Genomic DNA, 20235 nt, shown 5'->3' with positions numbered 1-20235 from the left:
GCTCCTTTGCAAGCCATGATGTCTCTCTCTTTCTCATGGGCGGGCAAATTCTCTGGGCGGGCAAAGCAGAGAAAGGGGAAGATTCCAGATCGGCCCATCTGAGGTTTCATTTTCTCAAGGCCAGAGCAGGATACCCAGGGCTCGGTTTACATCTATCACCATTTCTAGCCACTGGGGGACCATAGGCAGGCTGGGGGGAACGCATATTAATCTTAAAAAAAAAACTCATGAAGTGAAATTTTCATGTCACGGGACCTTTAAAAGTTACATATAGTTACTTTAATACACCATGAAAATTTTGTATAAGAACTGAATGAGGACTGTATACTTGTGTCTACATGTGTTATGCAAGTGTTTCTATTATGGTACACTTAAAAAGTAAGTAAAATTCAGTAATACAGATTTGAATGTGCAACTAGAATAGAGATCCTAGAATACATGTGCGATACTAAAGGAGAAGCCTGAGCAAAGTGATACATAAACATCATAAACATCTCTAAATCAGACCTATGCACTGTATTCACCATCCTTGGTCCTATATATTCTCTTTTTCATGTTCAGACAAATTCAAAGGTGCTCTTCTTGCTGTCAGGTCAGCATTATGTTGTCTAGTGTGCATATGTGGAACGTGTCTGTAATGCAGACCCCCACACTGTAGTATAGAAGCACGTCGGCTATATGCAAGTCTGCCTCTGTGCTGAATTATGATCAAGGCTATAACTGAACTTCAGGTATAAAATCATTGGAGTGCCCCTTTAATGTAATGATCACAAAAAGTCAAAAGTTCTATTAAATGTTTATTTACATGAAATATACATTTTGTTCAGAATTCACATGCAAACCTTTAAACATGAATAATTTAATCATAAAAAAGACAATTTTACTGGAGTTTTAAAACAATGAAGCAACATTAAGAGAAAAGCTGGGGTAAATGGGTTAACCCAGCCTAACCTGTTCTATGTCAATAATTTAGAGACAAGCTTGAAAATCAGTCTGGACAAGTACCATGGCTGTGGAACAATGCTGAACTACCACATTAAGGAAAACTGGTAAAGTGAAAATATGAGAGAGAGAGAGAGAAGAGAGAGAGAGAGAGAGAGAGAGAGAGAGAGAGAGAGAGAGAGAGAGAGAGAGAGAGACAGACAGACAGAGAGAGACAGACAGAGAGAGACAGACAGAGAGAGACAGAGAGAGAGAGAGAGATATGGGCACAGAATAATGTGACAATGAAACACAATCAAAACACCTAGTGTGAAAGATGTAATATTTTCAGTGAATTGTAAGTACATTCAATAGGTGTTACATTGTGCTGTAAATCCTCTGCTTTGCAGTGGATTGAAGGCATTTTCACCTGATATCAGTCATATGTAAGGCAGAGTTAGTACAGTTGGTGTGGTACATGTGTTCACAAAAAGAGCTACATATATTGGATTATATTTACAGTATATTATCAAATTGGCTTGAATAAGGAGTTCTAAATTCAAAGTAGCTCTAATTGACACTGCCATCTTACTATTCACCGTAACACTATTTCAAGTTTTTTTCGTGCAAGTTAATGTGTGCAAAAATGGCAGCGGGTTAGCAGGGTAACAAAGGGCCCCTTTTAAAAGCGAGACTGTGAGAAGCACTGGACATTATATTTTGGTCCCTCGAGTTTACAGTTTTGAAACAAGGGGGAACAACAGAACACAAATACTGCTGACTGTGTCTCATGGCTGAAACATGTGTCAAAAAAGCATTGATCCATTACAAGTTAACCTTGAATGGCTGTCATAAGCGGTACTTGAGTCTTTCATACCAGTGCGAGCCCCCAAAGGCAAACATGAACAGCAAGGCCATGTCCTGAGCAGAGCTGTGGTTGGGTCTAATGATGGGCTTTTAGCCAATATTTACATGGCAAATAAAATGAAGTGAAAGGGTGCTAAAGAGACAAAAAGTGAGAATACTGTTGCTGTAAAAGTTTTGTTCTCATTATGCGCTGCCAGAAGCCACAGAATGACATTTGACATGCTGTCAGCAGCAAAACAATAAAGACCGTGTTTACTCAAACAATTTGAGGGTATTCTGAGAGGTATCTACTGTATGTCACAATGGGAGGATCATCTCCAAAGCAGATCAAAATTTTAAAAAAGGCAAACAAATCTTAGTTTAGAGTGTCTCTCTGGCAGGATATTAAGATTTGCTGTAAATGCTTCACTGTTCATAAAATTAAGCATTTTCAAGTTTACTCTCAGCTGGTTCTAGACATCCAATGTGGCTATTCATCGCTGATAACCTCTAGTGCAGTCACAATTATATTGCTTGCAGTCAAAATAAAACCGAAATCTCAGACACAACAAGGACTTCACATAAAAAACAAGTGAAATAAGAAAAAAGGAGGAGATTTGGCCCTTAACCACCTTAATTTTCTTTAAGGGTAAATGTTTGGCTCAGGTTTTAAATAATACAGTCTGCACAGAAATGGACTCTGAACTGTCCTCATTTGGTGGAATTGTGCAATGGGAAACATAAATCCATGTAGCCATTGAATAAAAGCTACTGTCCTTAATTTTAATAAATATTCTAAAAACACCAATATGGTGAATATGCATAGAAAAACTATGGAGATCAAATACATTTCCACATATAACTTCTTATCAGCCTATGAGTAGAAAAAAATGCACTCATGGTAAATAGTTCTTAGTTTCAACATTACAATAAATGTGTGGCATATCATTTCTCAAACCATATAAAAAGATATAAATAGAGCAGATGTTAAATACTCACGGGGTTATAGGTCATGCTCTGCAGTCTTTCTCCATGAAAATGTTTCATAGATAGCTCACCTGTTAAACAGTCAACATGATGTAGATTTTCATTTCTCAGCTATGAACAGAGCATTCATTTGAAATTTGATCTTGGTTTTGCAGGCTTTCATTATTAGACCCCCAAAAGTGCAATGGAACTTCTGATGTTCAAACAATTCACATTAGAATGCATATACTTCAATGCCAACCAAGAACTAACAACAACAACAACAACAACAACAACAACAGAGGACCACGCAGATGTGACAACTTCACATAGTTAAGACTCTGATATCTCAACATTCTGTATTTTCTTCCTTTGCATATTCCTCTACAAGTTTCTCATAGGAGTGGCTGTGCTCTGAACCGTCACTAGTGAACACAGACCCTTCAGATTCAGAACTCTGCTCCTCCTTGGAGTTTGTTTCAATGTTTTCATCACATGTAGTAATGGATAGTTTTAATTTAGAATCATCATCATCTTCTTCATCATCATCATCCTCTTCCAAGTTATTGCCAAGAAAGTTCTCCTCATCTATAAAAGTAATGTTTGCATTTTGGAATGTTAAGGGATGGTACTCCTTAGAGTCCCATGTCCTTCGACCACCTGCTCCACAATCTCCCACCCCTCCATTCTCTAGGTCAGCGTCCTTGTCAAGCTGGTTCTCATACATTTGGCCCTGGTCAAGTTCTAGGTCACCCTCTACTTGGTCCTCTGTTAGCAGCAAACCACTGTCTGAGCCCAGGAGGTAGTTCTTAGACTTTGAAAAAGCAACAGTGACACGCTCACTTAAACTATAGCGTCTCTTTTGGCGTGGTGAATGGTCCAGACTAAGGATGGTGTGACCATTAAACACGGGAGCGTCATTGCAACTCATGGAACGACCAATCTCTTTGGAGTTATTAATGGCGTTGGCACTACCGCTGTTGCTTCTGCCATCTTTTTTGGTGCCAATCTGCTTAATCAAGTCATTGTAGCCTTCCTGCTTCTTGGACAGGAAGCTGAAGATGTTGACGTCATTAGGAGTGGGTGGCAAACGAAGGGCGGCTTTCTGAGTCTCTTTGTAGTGCCGGAGCTCATCAAGAGATAGCTTGCGCAGCTTGCGGCGTTTCTTCAGTGCCTTGTGGGCCTCAATCACCATCCGCACTTTCCAGTTGAAAAACAAAGAAAGCCAGGCCAACCCCAGATAAATCCACACTTCCACAAAGTAACGATACAGAGTTGGGTATTCTTTATTTGGTTCCACACCTGCAAGGACAAATAAAATAATCAAGGGTCATTTAATTCCAAAATTCTGGCTTGGTTTAATTTGATTGGTTCAATCAAAATAATGTGATTTGTTGATTTCTTATTCATTTCTCAGCTTACCTGCTACCAAGTCCCCAAAACCAATCGTGGTTAAGGTGACAAATGAGAAGTACAAGCCTTCAATATATGTCCAACCCTCTTGGGACATAAATACAAAAGGTGGAAGGACTAAATGGACCAGCACACCCCAGAGAAGAAATATAGCTGTGCAGGTAAATTGAGCCTTTCTCTGGAAAACAAACAGAAAACAAACATTACTTCAGGTGCAGGTTTTGTGATGCCACAGAGAGATGCAAGTACTTCTTCCAGAAGTGGAATAAAAGCTTATATCAACCTACCAGTGAAAATCCTTTCTTGGTTAGATACTGGCCCATGTGCTTGGCCCTGCCACCGAAGAACTTTCCCAGCTCACTGATCCAAGTAAGACATAAAGGCACACCAAACAGACCGTAAAGGATGCAAAATACACGGCCTGCTGACGTTTTAGGGGCAATGTTCCCATATCCTTTAACAAATTGAAAGTGAGTGGTTAGGGTAAGGATGTGTTAACCATGTACACCTATTTACGTCTTTTTAGCATGGCTTTACAAGAGGACAAGGGAAATATAAAAACCATGCCCCAATACGGGTTGTCTTAATCCAAGTCCATCTTACATGTGTCCTGTACATTTGATTTATACACACTTTGGCAAAACATCCAGCAGATGACTGCATTCAAGTTTGTCCCAATGGAACAAAGTAAAATAGTTCTAAAAGTCTGCTTGACTGTACATCACTGTCTCATTTTCTCTTAAACATCCAAGTAAGGTCTGACCAAAAAAAAGCCCCCCCCCCCATCAGAACTAGATCTGTCACTGTTGAATCTACAAAAGTACTTACCGATAGTGGTGATAACAGTGGCAGCAAAAATAACAGCATTTGGCCAGTTCCAGTTGTTGAAAGTCTTGCTGCCAGTTATAGTGATCCCTTGGCCTGCAGCATCAGACACCGCCTAAGGACAAAGAAGAAACTTAAAGTTAACTAAAAGAGAAAAATTAACGGATGCTATCAATTCTTATTCTTATAAAAAAAAGAAGAGAAGGCCGGAAGTTTGGTTGTGTGTAAGCTCCATGTCTTCCACCACATCCTTCCTGTGATATGTCGATGATATCTCCAGTGGTACTGGAGAGCTGAAATGACACTCAGGCACCCTGGAGAATCACCGCCGCCATGTGGGCTTCATAGTTCCGACCACTGCTTATATTGGTAGAGAAACAGGAAGGTCTAAACAGCCGTTTCATAATACCATGATGATGCATGGATTAAAAGCTCATTAGGTGGTTCTTCAGTGGTTTCTTTTTCTTTTTCAAGAAAGAAAGTTGCCCTACGATACATTTTTCAAGACAAAAAAGGTATTATTTTGTGCTTAGTTTCGCATTGCCAGACCTCCCTCCACAGTGCTACAGAGCAATGTCTGGCTAGTCCACACAGCATTCCGGGATGGGAGGAAAAATGTGCTCGTTTATTGGCATTTCTTTAAACCAATCACAGTCATCTTGGGCAGCGCTAAGCGCAGGATGCCGTAACGGCGCCTCTGCAAAATAGCCTCGGGAAGGAACTTGTTTTGGTGGAACGTGCACGTTCAAAAGTTGTTTTAGTTGTGCAACAGAAAACTCAGATTGGACAGATAGTCTAGCTAGCTGTCTGGATTTACCCTGCAGAGATCTGAGGAGCAGTCAACCCTAGTCCTCATAAATCCACCAGAGTTTAGAATATTCAACACAAAGACAGCAGAAGGTGAGGGACATCCGGCCGAAAATGAGGAACATTCGGCGGAATTTCCGGTGGCACCTGAACAATCCTGGAAATGAAACGTCGTCGACAGACTTTTTGTGTTCAATCCACAGGCAATATTTGTCTCTAACCACCTAGATCATGGGATACATCAGATCACTCTTGCAAGGAACTTTCAGTGTTGACATCGAAAGGAGACAGAAAATGCTTAATCAATCATTCCCAACCACATGTGTGCTTAACAGACTACAGAAACTAGATTCCCCCTGTGGGGTATTCGCAAACACCCAGCCATGTGTGGTGGGACAATGCTCTACCCCCCACAGCAAAGTTCTTCTTTTTCCAAATGTGATTTTAGGGGGAAAATATGCAGGGGTTGGCAAAATTCATATAAGCCCTAAAGCCCTGGAAGATGCTTGGTTCTTTAATAATAACCGGTCTGTGACAGTTCTACTCTGTAATTACCAGAACAAGGGGAGGCAATTCTTTTGTCTGCTGAAACAACAGAGTTTCTCCGTTGGGCTTTAGGATGACAGCAGCGATGACCGAGTTTGTGTTCGAACCATGACTAGAAATTAAAGAGGAAAAACCTCCTTCACGCCCTTTTACATTTGACAGTCCTCTTGAGCCCACAGCATCTGTAATAACTGGTTACATTTATATGCATGGGGTAACCTTGTTATGGGCCACGTTCAGGCTAAAATCTTATTTGCTTAAGCTCATTACAGAAACATTTGATACTCCACAACTGCATATCCCTGTTGACCTAAAGAACCAGGTAGCACTACAGTCTTGTAGATATGACAGTTTACCTGTAAAAATAAAACATTGGGCTGTATTTATGCAGCAATGAGTGTAGAATCATCAGCTACATCTAACATACAAAAGGAAAGACAATATATTGTAATCTGTGCAATGTATTTTTTTTTTAACATCAAAATGTTCCCGTCACAAAATCTTTTGTACAAATGATGAAAACACTACGGGAACGAGAAGAGACACCACAGCAGAATGTATCAAACCAAAAGCAGGTTATTCTGGTAACTTGATAAACATGCATGTTCATTCTTCAAATCTGCCCACAGACAAAGGGCATCACAGTACTGTAGGTGTCCAGCACTGTGGCTTGTACTAATGGAAAGTGAAATGAAAGAAGATTTTAAATTCATGAAATTTCAATGACAGACTTTTGGTAAAACCCCCAAAACAACCATTCATTTATTCTTCTGTTGCAGCCAATATTAAATTGTACCCCACTAGCTAGGACTGTAACAGTTTGAGGTTTGTTTGCTATGAAAAAGTGACAGCTGTTATGTTTGGGAGTAGAGCCCGACCGATATATCGGCGGGCCGATATTAGGCATTTTCCAAATTATCGGTATCGGCATTCATAATGGCCGATAAATGAAGATTTAAAATAAATGAAATCAAAAAAATAAAAACACTGATTTTTTTTTTGTTCAAAAAGGACTTTAAGTTTCATATCTTAAATTTGTATTTTTATACATTTTTATTTATCAGAACTTTAATATATTTTGATTTTCCTCTGTTCTGTACGGTGGCCGGGAAGTGCAATGCAACATTACAAAGAATGAAACACTTTTACATTTTGGAAAACAAATTTACATTTTGGAAAACAAAATAACATTTTAGAAAACAAATTTACATTTTGGAAAACAAAATAACATTTTAGAAAACAAATTTACATTTTGGAAAACAAAATAACATTTTAGAAAACAAATTTACATTTTGGAAAACAAAATGACATTTTGGAAAACAAATTTACATTTTGGAAAACAAAATAACATTTTAGAAAACAAATTTACATTTTGGAAAACAAAATAACATTTTAGAAAACAAATTTACATTTTGGAAAACAAAATAACATTTTCGAAAACAAATTTACATTTTAGAAAACAAATTTACATTTTGGAAAACAAAATAACATTTTAGAAAACAAATTTACATTTTCGAAAACAAATTTACATTTTAGAAAACAAATTAACAAGATGCAAAACACTTTTACCAGTCCCGAAACAAATTTACAAATGACAGATTCTTCACGGAAAGGGAATGTACCACATACCGGAAGTGATGAGGTGTTGTATACATGTCGCCTTGACTACGGCAGTTATGGATCGAATGCGTCAATAGAGCCGCCATCTTGGAACAGGGGAGGCACTCCCTTATATACTGTCTATGGGCCCGCCCTTAATGCATCAGCGTCAATGTAGGCAAAGGTCTAACGGAAATAAAATCACTATAAATCGTCAAAATCTCATGCGATGTTCTAGTTTTTTTTAAACAAAAGACAAAGAGACTAATTAATGTGTTAATACAAAGAATATTTATTATAATCAGTTCACAGATGAGTACAAACGGAAACTTCACCCTTCTGAACTAAGAGGTTCTGCTTCAAAGTGAAGTTTAAACACTAATGATTCATTTATTTCTGCATGTATTTATTTATTTAACGAGACTTTAAGTCGTGTTTCGTGTCCACAGTCCGAGTCCCGCCAGACTCCCTTTAGGAAACCTGTGATTTAAACTTCAGCAGGCTGTGACAGTCCCGCTCCGTTCAGTCCTGGATCTGATTCTCCCGGGCTTCCCTTCCCTCCAGCGGGCCCAGCAATACGGCCTGGGTCTCCAGCTGCGTGGTGTCGGTTTTGGCTCCCAGGAATGGGCAGTGAGCTCCAGGTCCTGCAGCTGCAGACGGACTCAGCTGCCCCCTGCTGTAGCTTCGATCCGCCGCGGCTGTCGATACGTTTCCCTGTTTTTCCAATGTTTCCGTCAGGTCCGCGTCATATAAAAACTCCAAACACCGACCACGCGAAAGTCACCATAAACTTCATTCACGCCATATACTCACTCACAACAACACAAATTGACTGCGCTCACCAACAACACCTCATCACTTCCGGTATGTGGTACATTCCCTTCCGTGAAGAATCTTGCATTTGTAAATTTGTTTCGGGACTGGTAAAAGTGTTTTTGCATCTTGTTAATTTGTTTTTTAAAATTTAAATTTTTTTAAAAAATTTTTTATTTTTTTTTTTTTAAAATAATTTTTTTTTCCAAAATGTAAATTTGTTTTCTAAAATGTTATTTTTTTTTCCAAAATGTAAATTTGTTTTCCAAAATGTAAATTTGTTTTCCAAAATGTAAATTTGTTTTCTAAAATGTTATTTTGTTTTCCAAAATGTAAATTTGTTTTCCAAAATGTAAATTTGTTTTCTAAAATGTTATTTTGTTTTCCAAAATGTAAATTTGTTTTCCAAAATGTAAATTTGTTTTCCAAAATGTAAATTTGTTTTCCAAAATGTAAATTTGTCTCGAGCTTTGTAAAAGTGTTTCATTCTTTGTAATGTTGCATTGCACTTCCCGGCCACCGTAGTTCTGTTGTAACAATAAAACAAAGTTTATTTTTAAACTGCATTATCATATTATTTTAGTGAAGACTCAAATAACTACAATAACTAATGTTAGGGAAATCTTTTTATGTTTTGTTACGCGTTTCTGGATTATTTAAAATATATATATATATATATATATATATATATATATATATTTTAAATAATATATATATACATACAGTACTGTGCAAAAGTTTTAGGCAGGTATGAAAAAAAACTAAGAATGCTTTCAAAAATGGAAGTGTTAATAGTTTATTTTCATCAACTAACAAAATGCAGTGAAGATATCTCTAAATCAAATCAATATTTGGTGTGACCACCCTTTGCCTTCAAGACAGCATCAATTCTTCTAGGTACACCCCCAACCGGCCCCGTCAGACACCGCCTATCAAGAGTCTGGGGACGTTTCCCCAATATGTGTTCTTCGATTGACTTGTGTGCTTGTGTCCCTGTGAAATGTCATCTCATGTTGCCAAAGTACTGTCCCAATCCAAAACACAAGTTCGCATTTCGCCAAGAACAGTTAAAATTCCCGGATGTATTCTTGCCCATTTACCGAGGATACATCGGTTGGTAACTTGTATGAACTTCGCAGCACCTGTATCCCAACATTCATTTCGGCATTCAATGATGGTTGGATTTCCAGTACATAGACAGCCCAAAAACGGGGCTTATTCATCTTATTCATCACTAAATTCACTTCTGAGAACATTTTAGGCGAGAAATGAACGGTTTAGATTTCGAATATAGGCAGTCTTGCGAAAATCTTTGCCGAATTGACAATTTGCTCCAAAGTTTTCGGAGCTCCATAAAACGACGCGGCCGCCAGCTTGCGCTTCGGGGGCGGCGCTTGTTCTCGCACTCGGACAGTCACACTCGGAGATCCCGCTGTAAGACGGAGGTCTTTTAGACCGGTCCCGTAAATAAGAGGCTTTTATTTCGCCGTTTCAGATCGTTTGTTTAAATATCACAACACATGTGGTTAACTGTCTTTTCGGAGTTAAACTCAGCACACACACGCACACGCACACGCACACACACACACACACACACACACACACACACCTATGAGATATACCAGTTTCTTTTTGGGAGACTTGTTTAAATTATGCCATAGGCTATAGCCTACATTATATTTTGTATTTAGTTCATATTTTTGGTGTATTTGTTTTCTGATTTATTAGAAGTTGAGTTTCCGTCTTTATGATAAATGAACAGTTGTACATAAAGTGGTAACATGCTATGACATGTTATGTAGACTAAAGGGGAGACACCAACCTTTATAATTAGAATTTCTAATTTCCATCTCCCTGGGCATATACAGTGCACTACAATAATATAGAAATGATAATTCCACATAACACTAATAGGAAAACAGGACACACCAGTGCATATGCCTATTTATTTGTTTAATTTAAACTGACTTAAACTTATACGCTAATAATAGTAGGGATCGCGTTCCACTCTTTTGAATAAGTAAGGGGTGTTTGAGCTAAAATAAACAATAAAATTAGTTAGTTTTACTTTTCAATATTATTGCAATAGTTGTAGCATTATGAGGTTTTCTTGTCCGGAAATTGTTTTAATACAAAAGTGGTTATATTGTTGTGGTTTTTATTGCTAGCTGGTATTTTGGAGCCTTTCAGGTAGCCTCTGTGCTGGGAGTGTTGAGCAGTAACAGGAAGAACGCATCGTCTAAAACTGTTAACAGTGTTTTCTGTGCTTGTGAACTTGCGAGTTAATTCTTCCAAGAACAACCAGCAAGAACGTTCTGCCCAAGAACACAAGTCCGTTCTTTGCATTCTTGGTATTGAGAAACGCCCTCGGTCTGCCGAGGTTTCTTCCTAAAAAGGGAGTTTTTCCTCGCCACTGTCCCAACAGCCACTGCTAATGCTTGCTCTTGAGGGAATTACTGTAATTGTTGGGGTTTTGGAATTTATAGAGTGTGGTCTAGACCTACTCTATCTGTAAAGTGTCTCGAGATAACTCTGTTATGATTTGATACTATAAATAAAATTGAATTGAAAATTGAATTGAACTTGCACAAAGTTTTTGAAGGAACTCGGCTGGTAGGTTGTTCCAAACATCTTGGAGAACTAACCACAGATCTTCTGTGGATGTAGGCTTTCTCAAATCCTTCTGTCTCTTCATGTTATCCCAGACAGACTCGATGATGCTGAGATCAGGGCTCTGTGGGGGCCATGCCATCACTTCCAGGACTTCTTGTTCTTCTTTACGCTGAAGATAGTTTTTAATGACCTTGGCTGTATGTTTGGGGTCGTTGTCCTGCTGCAGAATAAATAAAGAAACCGCCACCATGCTTCACTGTTGCCTGATGGCACTGCTGGACCTCTTCCGATTTCGAAGGGAAATAAGCTTGATGAGTTTTTCATCTGTTTCCTTGGCCGACCACTGTGTCTATGATCCTCAACGTTCCCTGACTTTTTGCAAGTGTACCTATAAGAATTGATGTTGGTTTGAAGGCAAAGGATAGTAACACTAAAGACTGATGTGATTTAGATGTTTTTTTGGTCGCTCACTTTGCATTTTGTAAATTGATAAAAATAAACAATTATTTATATTTTTGAAAGTATTCGTAGTTTACAGCATTTTTTCCAAACCTGCATAAGACTTTTGCACAGTACTGTATATCTGCCGATATATCGGAATATCGGATTTTTAAATCACCAAATATTTGTATTGATATCGGCCTTAAAAATCCTTTATCGGTCGGGCTCTATTTGTGAGTCATATCTGTGGTGTGTGTGTGTGTGTGTGTGTGTGTGTGCGCTTAGCTCTGCACCTTATACTAGCCTAATGAGGGTACATGTTCACAGTCCGTCTTCCGTATAAAAAGTGCCGAAGATTCACAGGAATTCAATGAGGGCAGAGTGCAAGCTAAATCACTGGAGTGCCCTCAATTTATATCGCTCATATAGAGGATAAGGAAGATAACCTTTAAAAAGGCAGACTTTAGATGTTAACATGTTCACTGATAATGCAAATTATATATTATTATTATTATTATTATTATTATTATTATTATTATATAATATTCTGTATTGCTATCATTGTGTTACAAAAAGGTACTAATAAAGCACTAACTAGGCTAACTAAAGATAGTCAAAAATGACTGAACAGGCTTTGCAATGAACAAGGTTCTTATAAAAAGGTTAAAAAGTCAACTACTGGTCAACTCATGGTCACCTCAGGTCACAAATAACCATGAGAACAAGTCAAAAGAACACCCATCTGGGGAGAAAGATAAAAGACACTTTGTGTCAGGAGGAGGTTGTTAAACTGGCTTCTTTACAAGCCTGACCACTAGACAACTGGATATCAGGCTACCCACATAGATATTATTGACTGGATGAAGTTTTTTTTAAAGAGCTAAATAGACCCCAACACAGTTTTGGAAAACCTATCATGAGCTTAGGAAATACTATTTGCAGAAGACGCTTATCTAAAACAATGTTTCTTCTGTTAATTTATTGATCACGCATCTGCATTCTCATTAATCCTTGCCGTCCTGTCCGTGGCTGTCAATTATCTTATCAGCTGTTCACAACAGCTGGTCACATCAGCTGATCTCATCCATCCAATAGCTCAGTGACACACCTACATTGTTAGCATATCATTCTGCTGCTGCATCTGTTAAAATATGATTCTCTCTCTGCCTGTAGTGTATTCATGCTGCTGTTATGTGCGCGGTAAGTTCACAGCTGTTAAGCTTTTTTAAATCTGTTCTCTATATTGCTGTCAGCTGCCATTTCAGTACAAATTGTCACAAATGGCAAAGCACCCCCTCAACCTCCCCGTCATCACCACCAGTCTTTCGCAGAATCATCATCTCCATCGGCTTGAGTCTTCAGCCCCCACCACCAGTGTCTGGACTCCATGGGGGGGGATTTATCCTGCTGCTGCTCAGGGCAGACGCCCCTCCATTACAAATCTTCCTGTAGAGTCCAAGCGCCAAAGACCTTCTACCAAGACTTAAATATCACATATCATCCGTAATAATAATAATAATAATAATAATAATAATAATAATAATAATAATAATAATAATTCATCTTTACTTCATTCACTTGTCTCTACTGATTAAAATGAAATCAGGTGGGAACATATCTGAAAATGTATTAAATAAAGCAAAACAAAATACTGCCTCAGCTCATTAATGAATAACGTAACACTGACTCACTCAAGTGTGGTTGGTACACTGCATTATTGAGATATAACATGGCAGCAAGATGTCCTTGCTTTTTTAAGTTAAATAACAGTACATAGTACAAGTACAAACAAATACACAACAAATAAAAATGGTCCTCCAGAATCTATGATCAGAACTGTGTCCAAAGCAGCTTTCTGCTACACAGAAATAAAAGCCCGTAGAATGCCATAATCGGAATCGAGTATTCACCAAAGCTGTGCAATAACTCAGCACTTCCCTAAATGTCCCGCACGCACGCGCACACACACACACGCACACGCACACACACACACACACACACACACACACACACACACACACACACACCAATGAAAATCCCAGCCACCTACACTGAACAACATTTTTGAACCATTTTCTGCAAATATGGTGAGAAATGCCAAACATTGTGCCAAAACTTTTAAGCTGTCAGCTGCAGTAAACAGCATCAGAGAAAAAGCACGCAGGGTGGAAGCAAGAACAGTCTTTTACATTTCTGCAAGATCGCTGGACTGGATGTTTATGATATTTACTGAAACAAACCAATAATTACAGCAATACTAATTTACTCATTGAGCATAAATATTTTGGGATATGGTTATACTGAAACAAATCAACGGTTAGGCTATAAACAATCTTTGCCTCTCATTAAAGTCAGACATTCATAATAAATGGATTACACATAAGTTGTGAAAAAAAGCTTGATATGAAATACATTAAGTTACCGTTAAAATCACAATGTGGTGCCATACACACTCTAAAGGATTTCTTTTTTGTTTTTTTTACTTTTGTGGAACTGAAAATATTGCCAAACTGTAGGCATCTGCCGCTAGCTCACTCTGATAAGCAAAAGGAAAGTAAAAACCACAATGACAACAGCTGGCCCAGCATACCACTCCAGCTCCTAGGTATTTTTCCACTTCCAGCACATGAGCACAACAGTTGATCACTTCTGATTGACCACCTTACTAACAATGAAGTCACTCAAGCTCTTCCATGTCATTAATTCTGATACAGAAGTGGATGGGTTGCAAACTATTCGAGAAACAATGCAGAGAGTTCACTGTGCGCATTAATGAAAAGATCCACCGTTGTGGGATTTATTTTTTCCACTGCACAAACCAATCTTGTCTTCCCAAATTAATATAGATAAACTGATACTAATGAATGCACTCATGGCCCACAAAGTACAGACAACGTAGGTTCATTTTACAGCTTTTTCTGTTTGGTAAAGACACAGAAAGGCAAGCTGGAAAATTCGCAGACAGTGAAAGGATTCTTACAGCTTTCATCTGTTGAGCAGATCATATTACACCATGTACAGATTAGTGAATGGCTGCTTCAAAAAAGGCTGTTAATACTGCAGGAGATTGAAAATCGTACTTCATTAACATATGGCATTTTTATTTATTCCTAATTTTTCTTTGTTGGGCTGATATAGGATCATTGCTAAACCATCCTCCAGAACAGCGTAGATTGGTTACAACTGGTATGCTGACGTAAATTAATTCTCACTTTGTACTGGCAATATATGGTGCGTGTAGCCCTCTGGATCTGAAGTTAATCAAAATAGGCATACAAGGCGAATAAAGAGATGACATTTAAAATACAATGCTACCTTCCATGACTTCAGTGTAATTCTTCTTCCTTTTAAAAAAGGGGAAGAAAAACTTGGCTATTGCAAGCCAGCGGCCCTAGACAGCACCCTTAGGCACATGACAAAGTCAGCTATCCCCGAAAACAGAGCGCTTCTTCATTGTGCTTTTTCATTCTGATGAGGGGCCATGTTTCACTTTATGCATGTGACAGCAGTCTGTTGAGCAGTGTTCGCAAACTTCCTGTTTTGCTACAAAAACATAAATCTTTAATCTTTAAGTCAAGTGTAACAAGACTATCCAAGACACTGGCGAGTCAAAACGCAACAAGTGAAAAAAAAGAAAGAAAAAAAAGGCAAACCTTAATTTTATACATATCCAATGATATGTCATGCTATGTATGAGTTCAACGTTTATGGTAGGACTATAGATGAATTTGATGTTATTTGAGGTTTTTATTTGTAATAACAAATGACTTTCAATACAAAAAAAACCTTTATAATACGGCTTTAAAATGTGTCTGCAACTATTTTGATAACCGATTAATTGTTTCAGTCATTTATCAGCCAAAAATCTCAACCATTCACTAGTCTGGGTCAACGGATGTACATTGCTGGGATAAAGCCGGACATCCGGTGTGTGATGCATCCAGGGCTTAAAAGGTGCAGTAGGTAAGACTTATAAAACTAACTAACTTTCTGTTATATTTGCCGAAACTGACCCTATGTTCGAGTAGAACTACATGAAGCAGGTAACTTTAAAAAAAAAAATAAAAAAAATCTGGCTCCTCTGGCACCACCTACAGCCTGTAGTGCAATCTGCAAAAATCCACCACTCCCTGTTCAGATGCACCAATCAGGGCCAGGGGGGTGTCTAACACGCATGCATTCTCACTTGTGGGTGGGAGGGGCCTAGGAGACCGTTTGGGGCTTTAGCGGAAAGAGGGGAGGGACTGAGAAGTTGTCAATGTTCACATTTTTTGGCTAAGTCCTGGATCTTCACAATCCTACCTACGGCACCTTAACGTCACCCACGGTTGTGATTGGTTTAAAAAAATACAAACAAGTCAGAGCATTTTTTTTTTCGCTATCCCAGAATAGAAAGGCGGTGTAGCCAGACCATTGAGGGCTGAGTCTGACACAGTGCTGTGGAGATAGGTCTGGCAATTGCTAGTATTCTTTGTCATAGACAGTAAACAGTAGTCAATTGAATATCTTTTGGATGGTTGGTTGGAAAAACCCACTAAGGTCATCACTGTGGGCTTTAAGAAATTGTGAATACCATTTCTTCATAATATTTTTAAATTTCATGGAGTAAACGATTAAATTGATGATAAGCAGCCCTACTTTTGAAGCATGAAATTACCCTTTACATGCTGCTAATTAATTACATAAACAATGACAAGTTCTGTGTGTGAAAGGGTCTCTCCTTAAGGTCACCCTGACTGTTAATCTCTGCAACTAGTATTCCAAGAGAATAGATACAATTTGGAATTCCTATGTTTTTTTAAATGAGTTTAAATAATTGCTAAATGTAAAAGTTTGGGGGCTGTAATGTTGCAAGCACCGAAGACTAAAACTGAGAAAATTAGAAGGAGCTATGAAAACATGCACTACTTTAATGACTGAGACATACATACATACATACATTCAAGAATAGTTTCAAAAAGTATGTGCAATGCTGTCAACTTCATAACGCCTTCTTCTCCTGTCTATGCCCACAGTTCTTTTTTTCAATTCTCATTTGCAGTAGAGATAACATGCAGCCCCCCCCCCTTCACTGAACTTTTATAACAGCTTCTCAAGAGCCAACATTGATGGGCCATAAAATTCAATCTGTAAACCGTGACCACTTCAAGGGTCCTATAGTTAATAGTAAACTCCTTGTTAATAAAACAGAGAAGACTTGCTTTTTTTTTTTTTTTTACAAGAAGAGTGTCGCCTTCTCTTGTTAAGCCTGCTTTTATATTTTAATTGTTAACAAGCTGTGCAAAGTTTCCACAATGGAAACCTTAGAGAAGCTCTGCTCCTGACACAGATGAAGTGGACAAAGGAAACTTAAGGGCGATATATTGCAAGTTTATCCGTTTTAATATACTGTTTCCAAAGCGTTTGCAGCAGGTGTCTTAGCAAATGCCAACAGAGGAAAAAAGTGGCTAACTACACATAGAATGATGATGATGGTGATGATGATGATGATAAGATGACAGGTCACATGCCTGTGCAACTGGGGAAAGGGTTCAAAAGTCAAACATGCAATTTTTTTAAATTATCTTTTGAAAGTGCCTTAAAACCCCAAAGATGACACTATATGTCCTTTGTCCCACAGAGAGCGGACACAGAAGCAGGAAATGTTTCAGTCGAGCGGCCGCTCAGAGTTCAACCAAATCGCAGCTCTTTCAGCTGCCAACTTTCAACTACCAAAAGAAAATGTCCAAAATCTCTCAACTATAATATTCCTGAATACATTAAGAAGCAGATTTGGCCACTGTAGGAATTTGGTTGTTACAAAAGATGTTACAAATGGGGGGGAGGTTTCATGGCCATATCCCTTTCATTCCCCCCAAACACAAAAAGCAGAAGGAAGCAGAAGGGGGGATGGTGGGATAATAAATCTCCCTAATACTGATGTGGGCCCAAAAAGGGTTACAGGTTGAGACATGTTTCTGGTTATACTTGCAAGTGCAACACCACCCCCCCTAAAAAAATAAAAAAATAGGCATTGGAACAATGCCCGATTCCCTTGTCTCGACAGAAACAAACCACTGTCAGTGTTACAAGTGCAGAAAAGGATCCCTCTGAGATGGTATGTTGCACTGCTGTTTACACTGCAAACACATAAATCAAGCCTTCTTTCTGCACTCTTCTTCTTCTTCTTCAGTGAAGGATTTCCCCCCTGACTTATTAAGATCATATCTTCTTGTTATACTCAAACACCCAACAGAAAGAATCAAAGTCATAAAGCCTCCACATATCAAGGAAGTGAACAAACAACATGTCATAGGGCAAACACCTGTGACATCACAGGAGTGTTGACTTGTGCATTTAGTGCTGACGGTAATAACAGAGGTCAACGGCACCAGCTTTACTACTGGTTAAGGAATTGCCTTTTTAACAAGAAATTGCCAATGGAACACCATGGCCTGCAGCTTTTAATGGCTGCTGTTGCAAATTGCCCCCCCCCCCCACACCCAGTATCATAATCACTGCTCCAGACAGACTGTGTGGCATCTTTACATAAGCAAATTAACTGCATCAGGTAGTAAAATAGGTTAATGATCATCTTTTGGCATGGACACAAGGACCCCACCAAAGATAGTTGCATCAGTGTTTGGAGAAAGCTGATTAAGGCTCATTAAGCCCTCATGTGTCAACACTTTTCAAGTCAGAAATAACAGAAGCAATACCATATTTTAACACTGATTAGATTATTCACTTTTGGACTGCCAATAAAGGCATGCAGCGGTTGACCGGTTTACAGTATGTATTTCACAAAGTCAATAGACATAAATATCAGTTTAAGAACGTTTCCATACCTCTAATATTCTGTCCAAATCATCCTTGGTCAGACAGGGATAGTCCTCAAGTATTTTATCCTTCTGGGCATTATACTGCATTGCAGCCCGCTTCCAATTAGGTTCCTCCAGGACTTGAAAAATTGCTGCCCCAATGGACAGGTAAAAAATAATGGCAGAAGTCAACAAGGGGCCTTTATCTACCATACTTATGTACAATGACTCAACTTGGAGAGCGCGGGACAGGGGGAAAAGGAGGGGGGTAGATGACAACAATACCCGAAGTTATGCGGGACTCATTCTCAGCAAGTCTTTTCGTTTACGAAATGTTCCTTCTTCCTCGCTAGGGGTCTAAAAAAATGAACGAAACGTGCCGCCGCTGGCAGCATTGGGCTCGAGGCGTAACAGGTTAAAAGCGGTCATAAAGCGGCGGCTGAGCGCGCGTGGAACCGTGGCTGCAATAGTACTGTCGTCTCCACGTGCGCAGCCACAGAAATAGTGCTCGCTGAAGTCCGAGCTGTGAGCAGGGGAGTGGAGAAGAGCAACGAAGATCCGCCCAGGAAACAAAGCAAGGGGGGCGGGGTGGGGGGGGGCGGTCACCTAATCTATGAAGTTTGTTCCGTTTTCTCTTTTTTTTTGGTTACAGGTGTAACTTACAGCTGTGGCAGTCCAAAGTACGTTTACCGCAAAACTTTAGAAAGTGTCTCAACAAAAACAGTGGTTGAAAATTTTCAACCACTTTTTTGTTTGTAAAACTGTAGCCGACCACACAATTAATATACTGTAATTCGACAAAGTTGATATGTTTCTCACTTTTTTTCCCCCCCAAACTACTTTTAGGAATTTGCTACAAACAAAAGTACAAAGCTAAGTTGTTTAGTCCTAAAATCAACAAATTTGTCTAAGAATTTTTAAGCCCAACCATTGTTACTTCGGCAGACAATAGTGTAAATAAATGAATGCATACAAGTAAAAGCCTAATATCTGCTAATCAAATTAGGTTTTTTTGGCACCATCTGCCATGTATTGCATTGCTTTTCTAGCCTCAAAACTCCAGCCAGATTTCTTTTACATTTATGTTGTTTATTGTTATTATGTAAATGAGCCAAAATTGAGTTTAGCAGTGCCACTGCATCTCCATCTCCCTGCAAAAAAACATGTAGGTTTTGTTCATTAGAATTAATCTGCCTGCTGTCATAGTGAGTCATTGTGAGACTTTATAAGCACGTGGTTGCAAATTGATGTCATAACTTCAAAGAAGGCCACCACAGACAGTAAAAGACCATGTTACATATATGCTGTAAATATCACAGTGGCATTTCAAGAAATTCCCCACCCACCTTAATATCTCTTTAAGGTGTTTGGTGAGATAGCGCTAATTAATATGGAGCAAACTTGCAAAAGAAGAAGTTGAGTTTAAAGATGGTGATTAGTTGTAAAAGGGCATGCACCTTTAGGTAAACCTGTGTCATTGTCCAGAAGTCAACTGCTCAACTGGTTGCTAATGTGATGCGTTCGGTAGTCTTTTAGCTGATGTGAGGAGCAAAGATCAAATAAAGAAACACAGTATATTGATTAGTGTTTTAGTGATGGTTTAATATCATTCCTGCGAATGAAAGTAGCCCACAGATTTGGACAC

The 20235-nt window shown here is 38.7% G+C and overlaps 1 protein-coding gene across 1 annotated transcript; it reads right to left on the bottom strand.

The window, feature by feature from the left end:
- Positions 1-784: 784 nt before the first annotated feature.
- kcnk5a (potassium channel, subfamily K, member 5a) lies at positions 785-19127 on the bottom strand. Its single transcript, XM_039786585.1, has 5 exons — positions 18618-19127; positions 4975-5086; positions 4434-4600; positions 4156-4324; positions 785-4035 (listed from the first exon to the last, which is right to left on the bottom strand). Exons 1-5 carry the CDS (start codon positions 18801-18803, stop codon positions 3083-3085), a joined length of 1587 nt encoding a protein of 528 aa, XP_039642519.1. The 5' UTR covers positions 18804-19127; the 3' UTR covers positions 785-3082.
- Positions 19128-20235: the final 1108 nt, after the last annotated feature.

Source organism: Perca fluviatilis, chromosome 20, assembly GCF_010015445.1.
Source record: "Perca fluviatilis chromosome 20, GENO_Pfluv_1.0, whole genome shotgun sequence".
Lineage (NCBI taxonomy): Eukaryota > Metazoa > Chordata > Actinopteri > Perciformes > Percidae > Perca > Perca fluviatilis.
This window is presented reverse-complemented; position numbering and strand designations above follow the sequence as displayed.

Excerpts from the sequence above, each read along its gene's own strand:
- kcnk5a (XM_039786585.1), bottom strand. The coding sequence starts at position 18,803 with ATGGTAGATAAAGGCCCCTTGTTGACTTCTGCCATTATTTTTTACCTG. Across the intron at positions 5,087-18,617 it reads ATTTGGACAGAATATTAGAG|GCGGTGTCTGATGCTGCAGG; the intron begins GTATGGAAACGT and ends CTTTGTCCTTAG. Across the intron at positions 4,325-4,433 it reads CCAAGAAAGGATTTTCACTG|AGAAAGGCTCAATTTACCTG; the intron begins GTAGGTTGATAT and ends TTTGTTTTCCAG.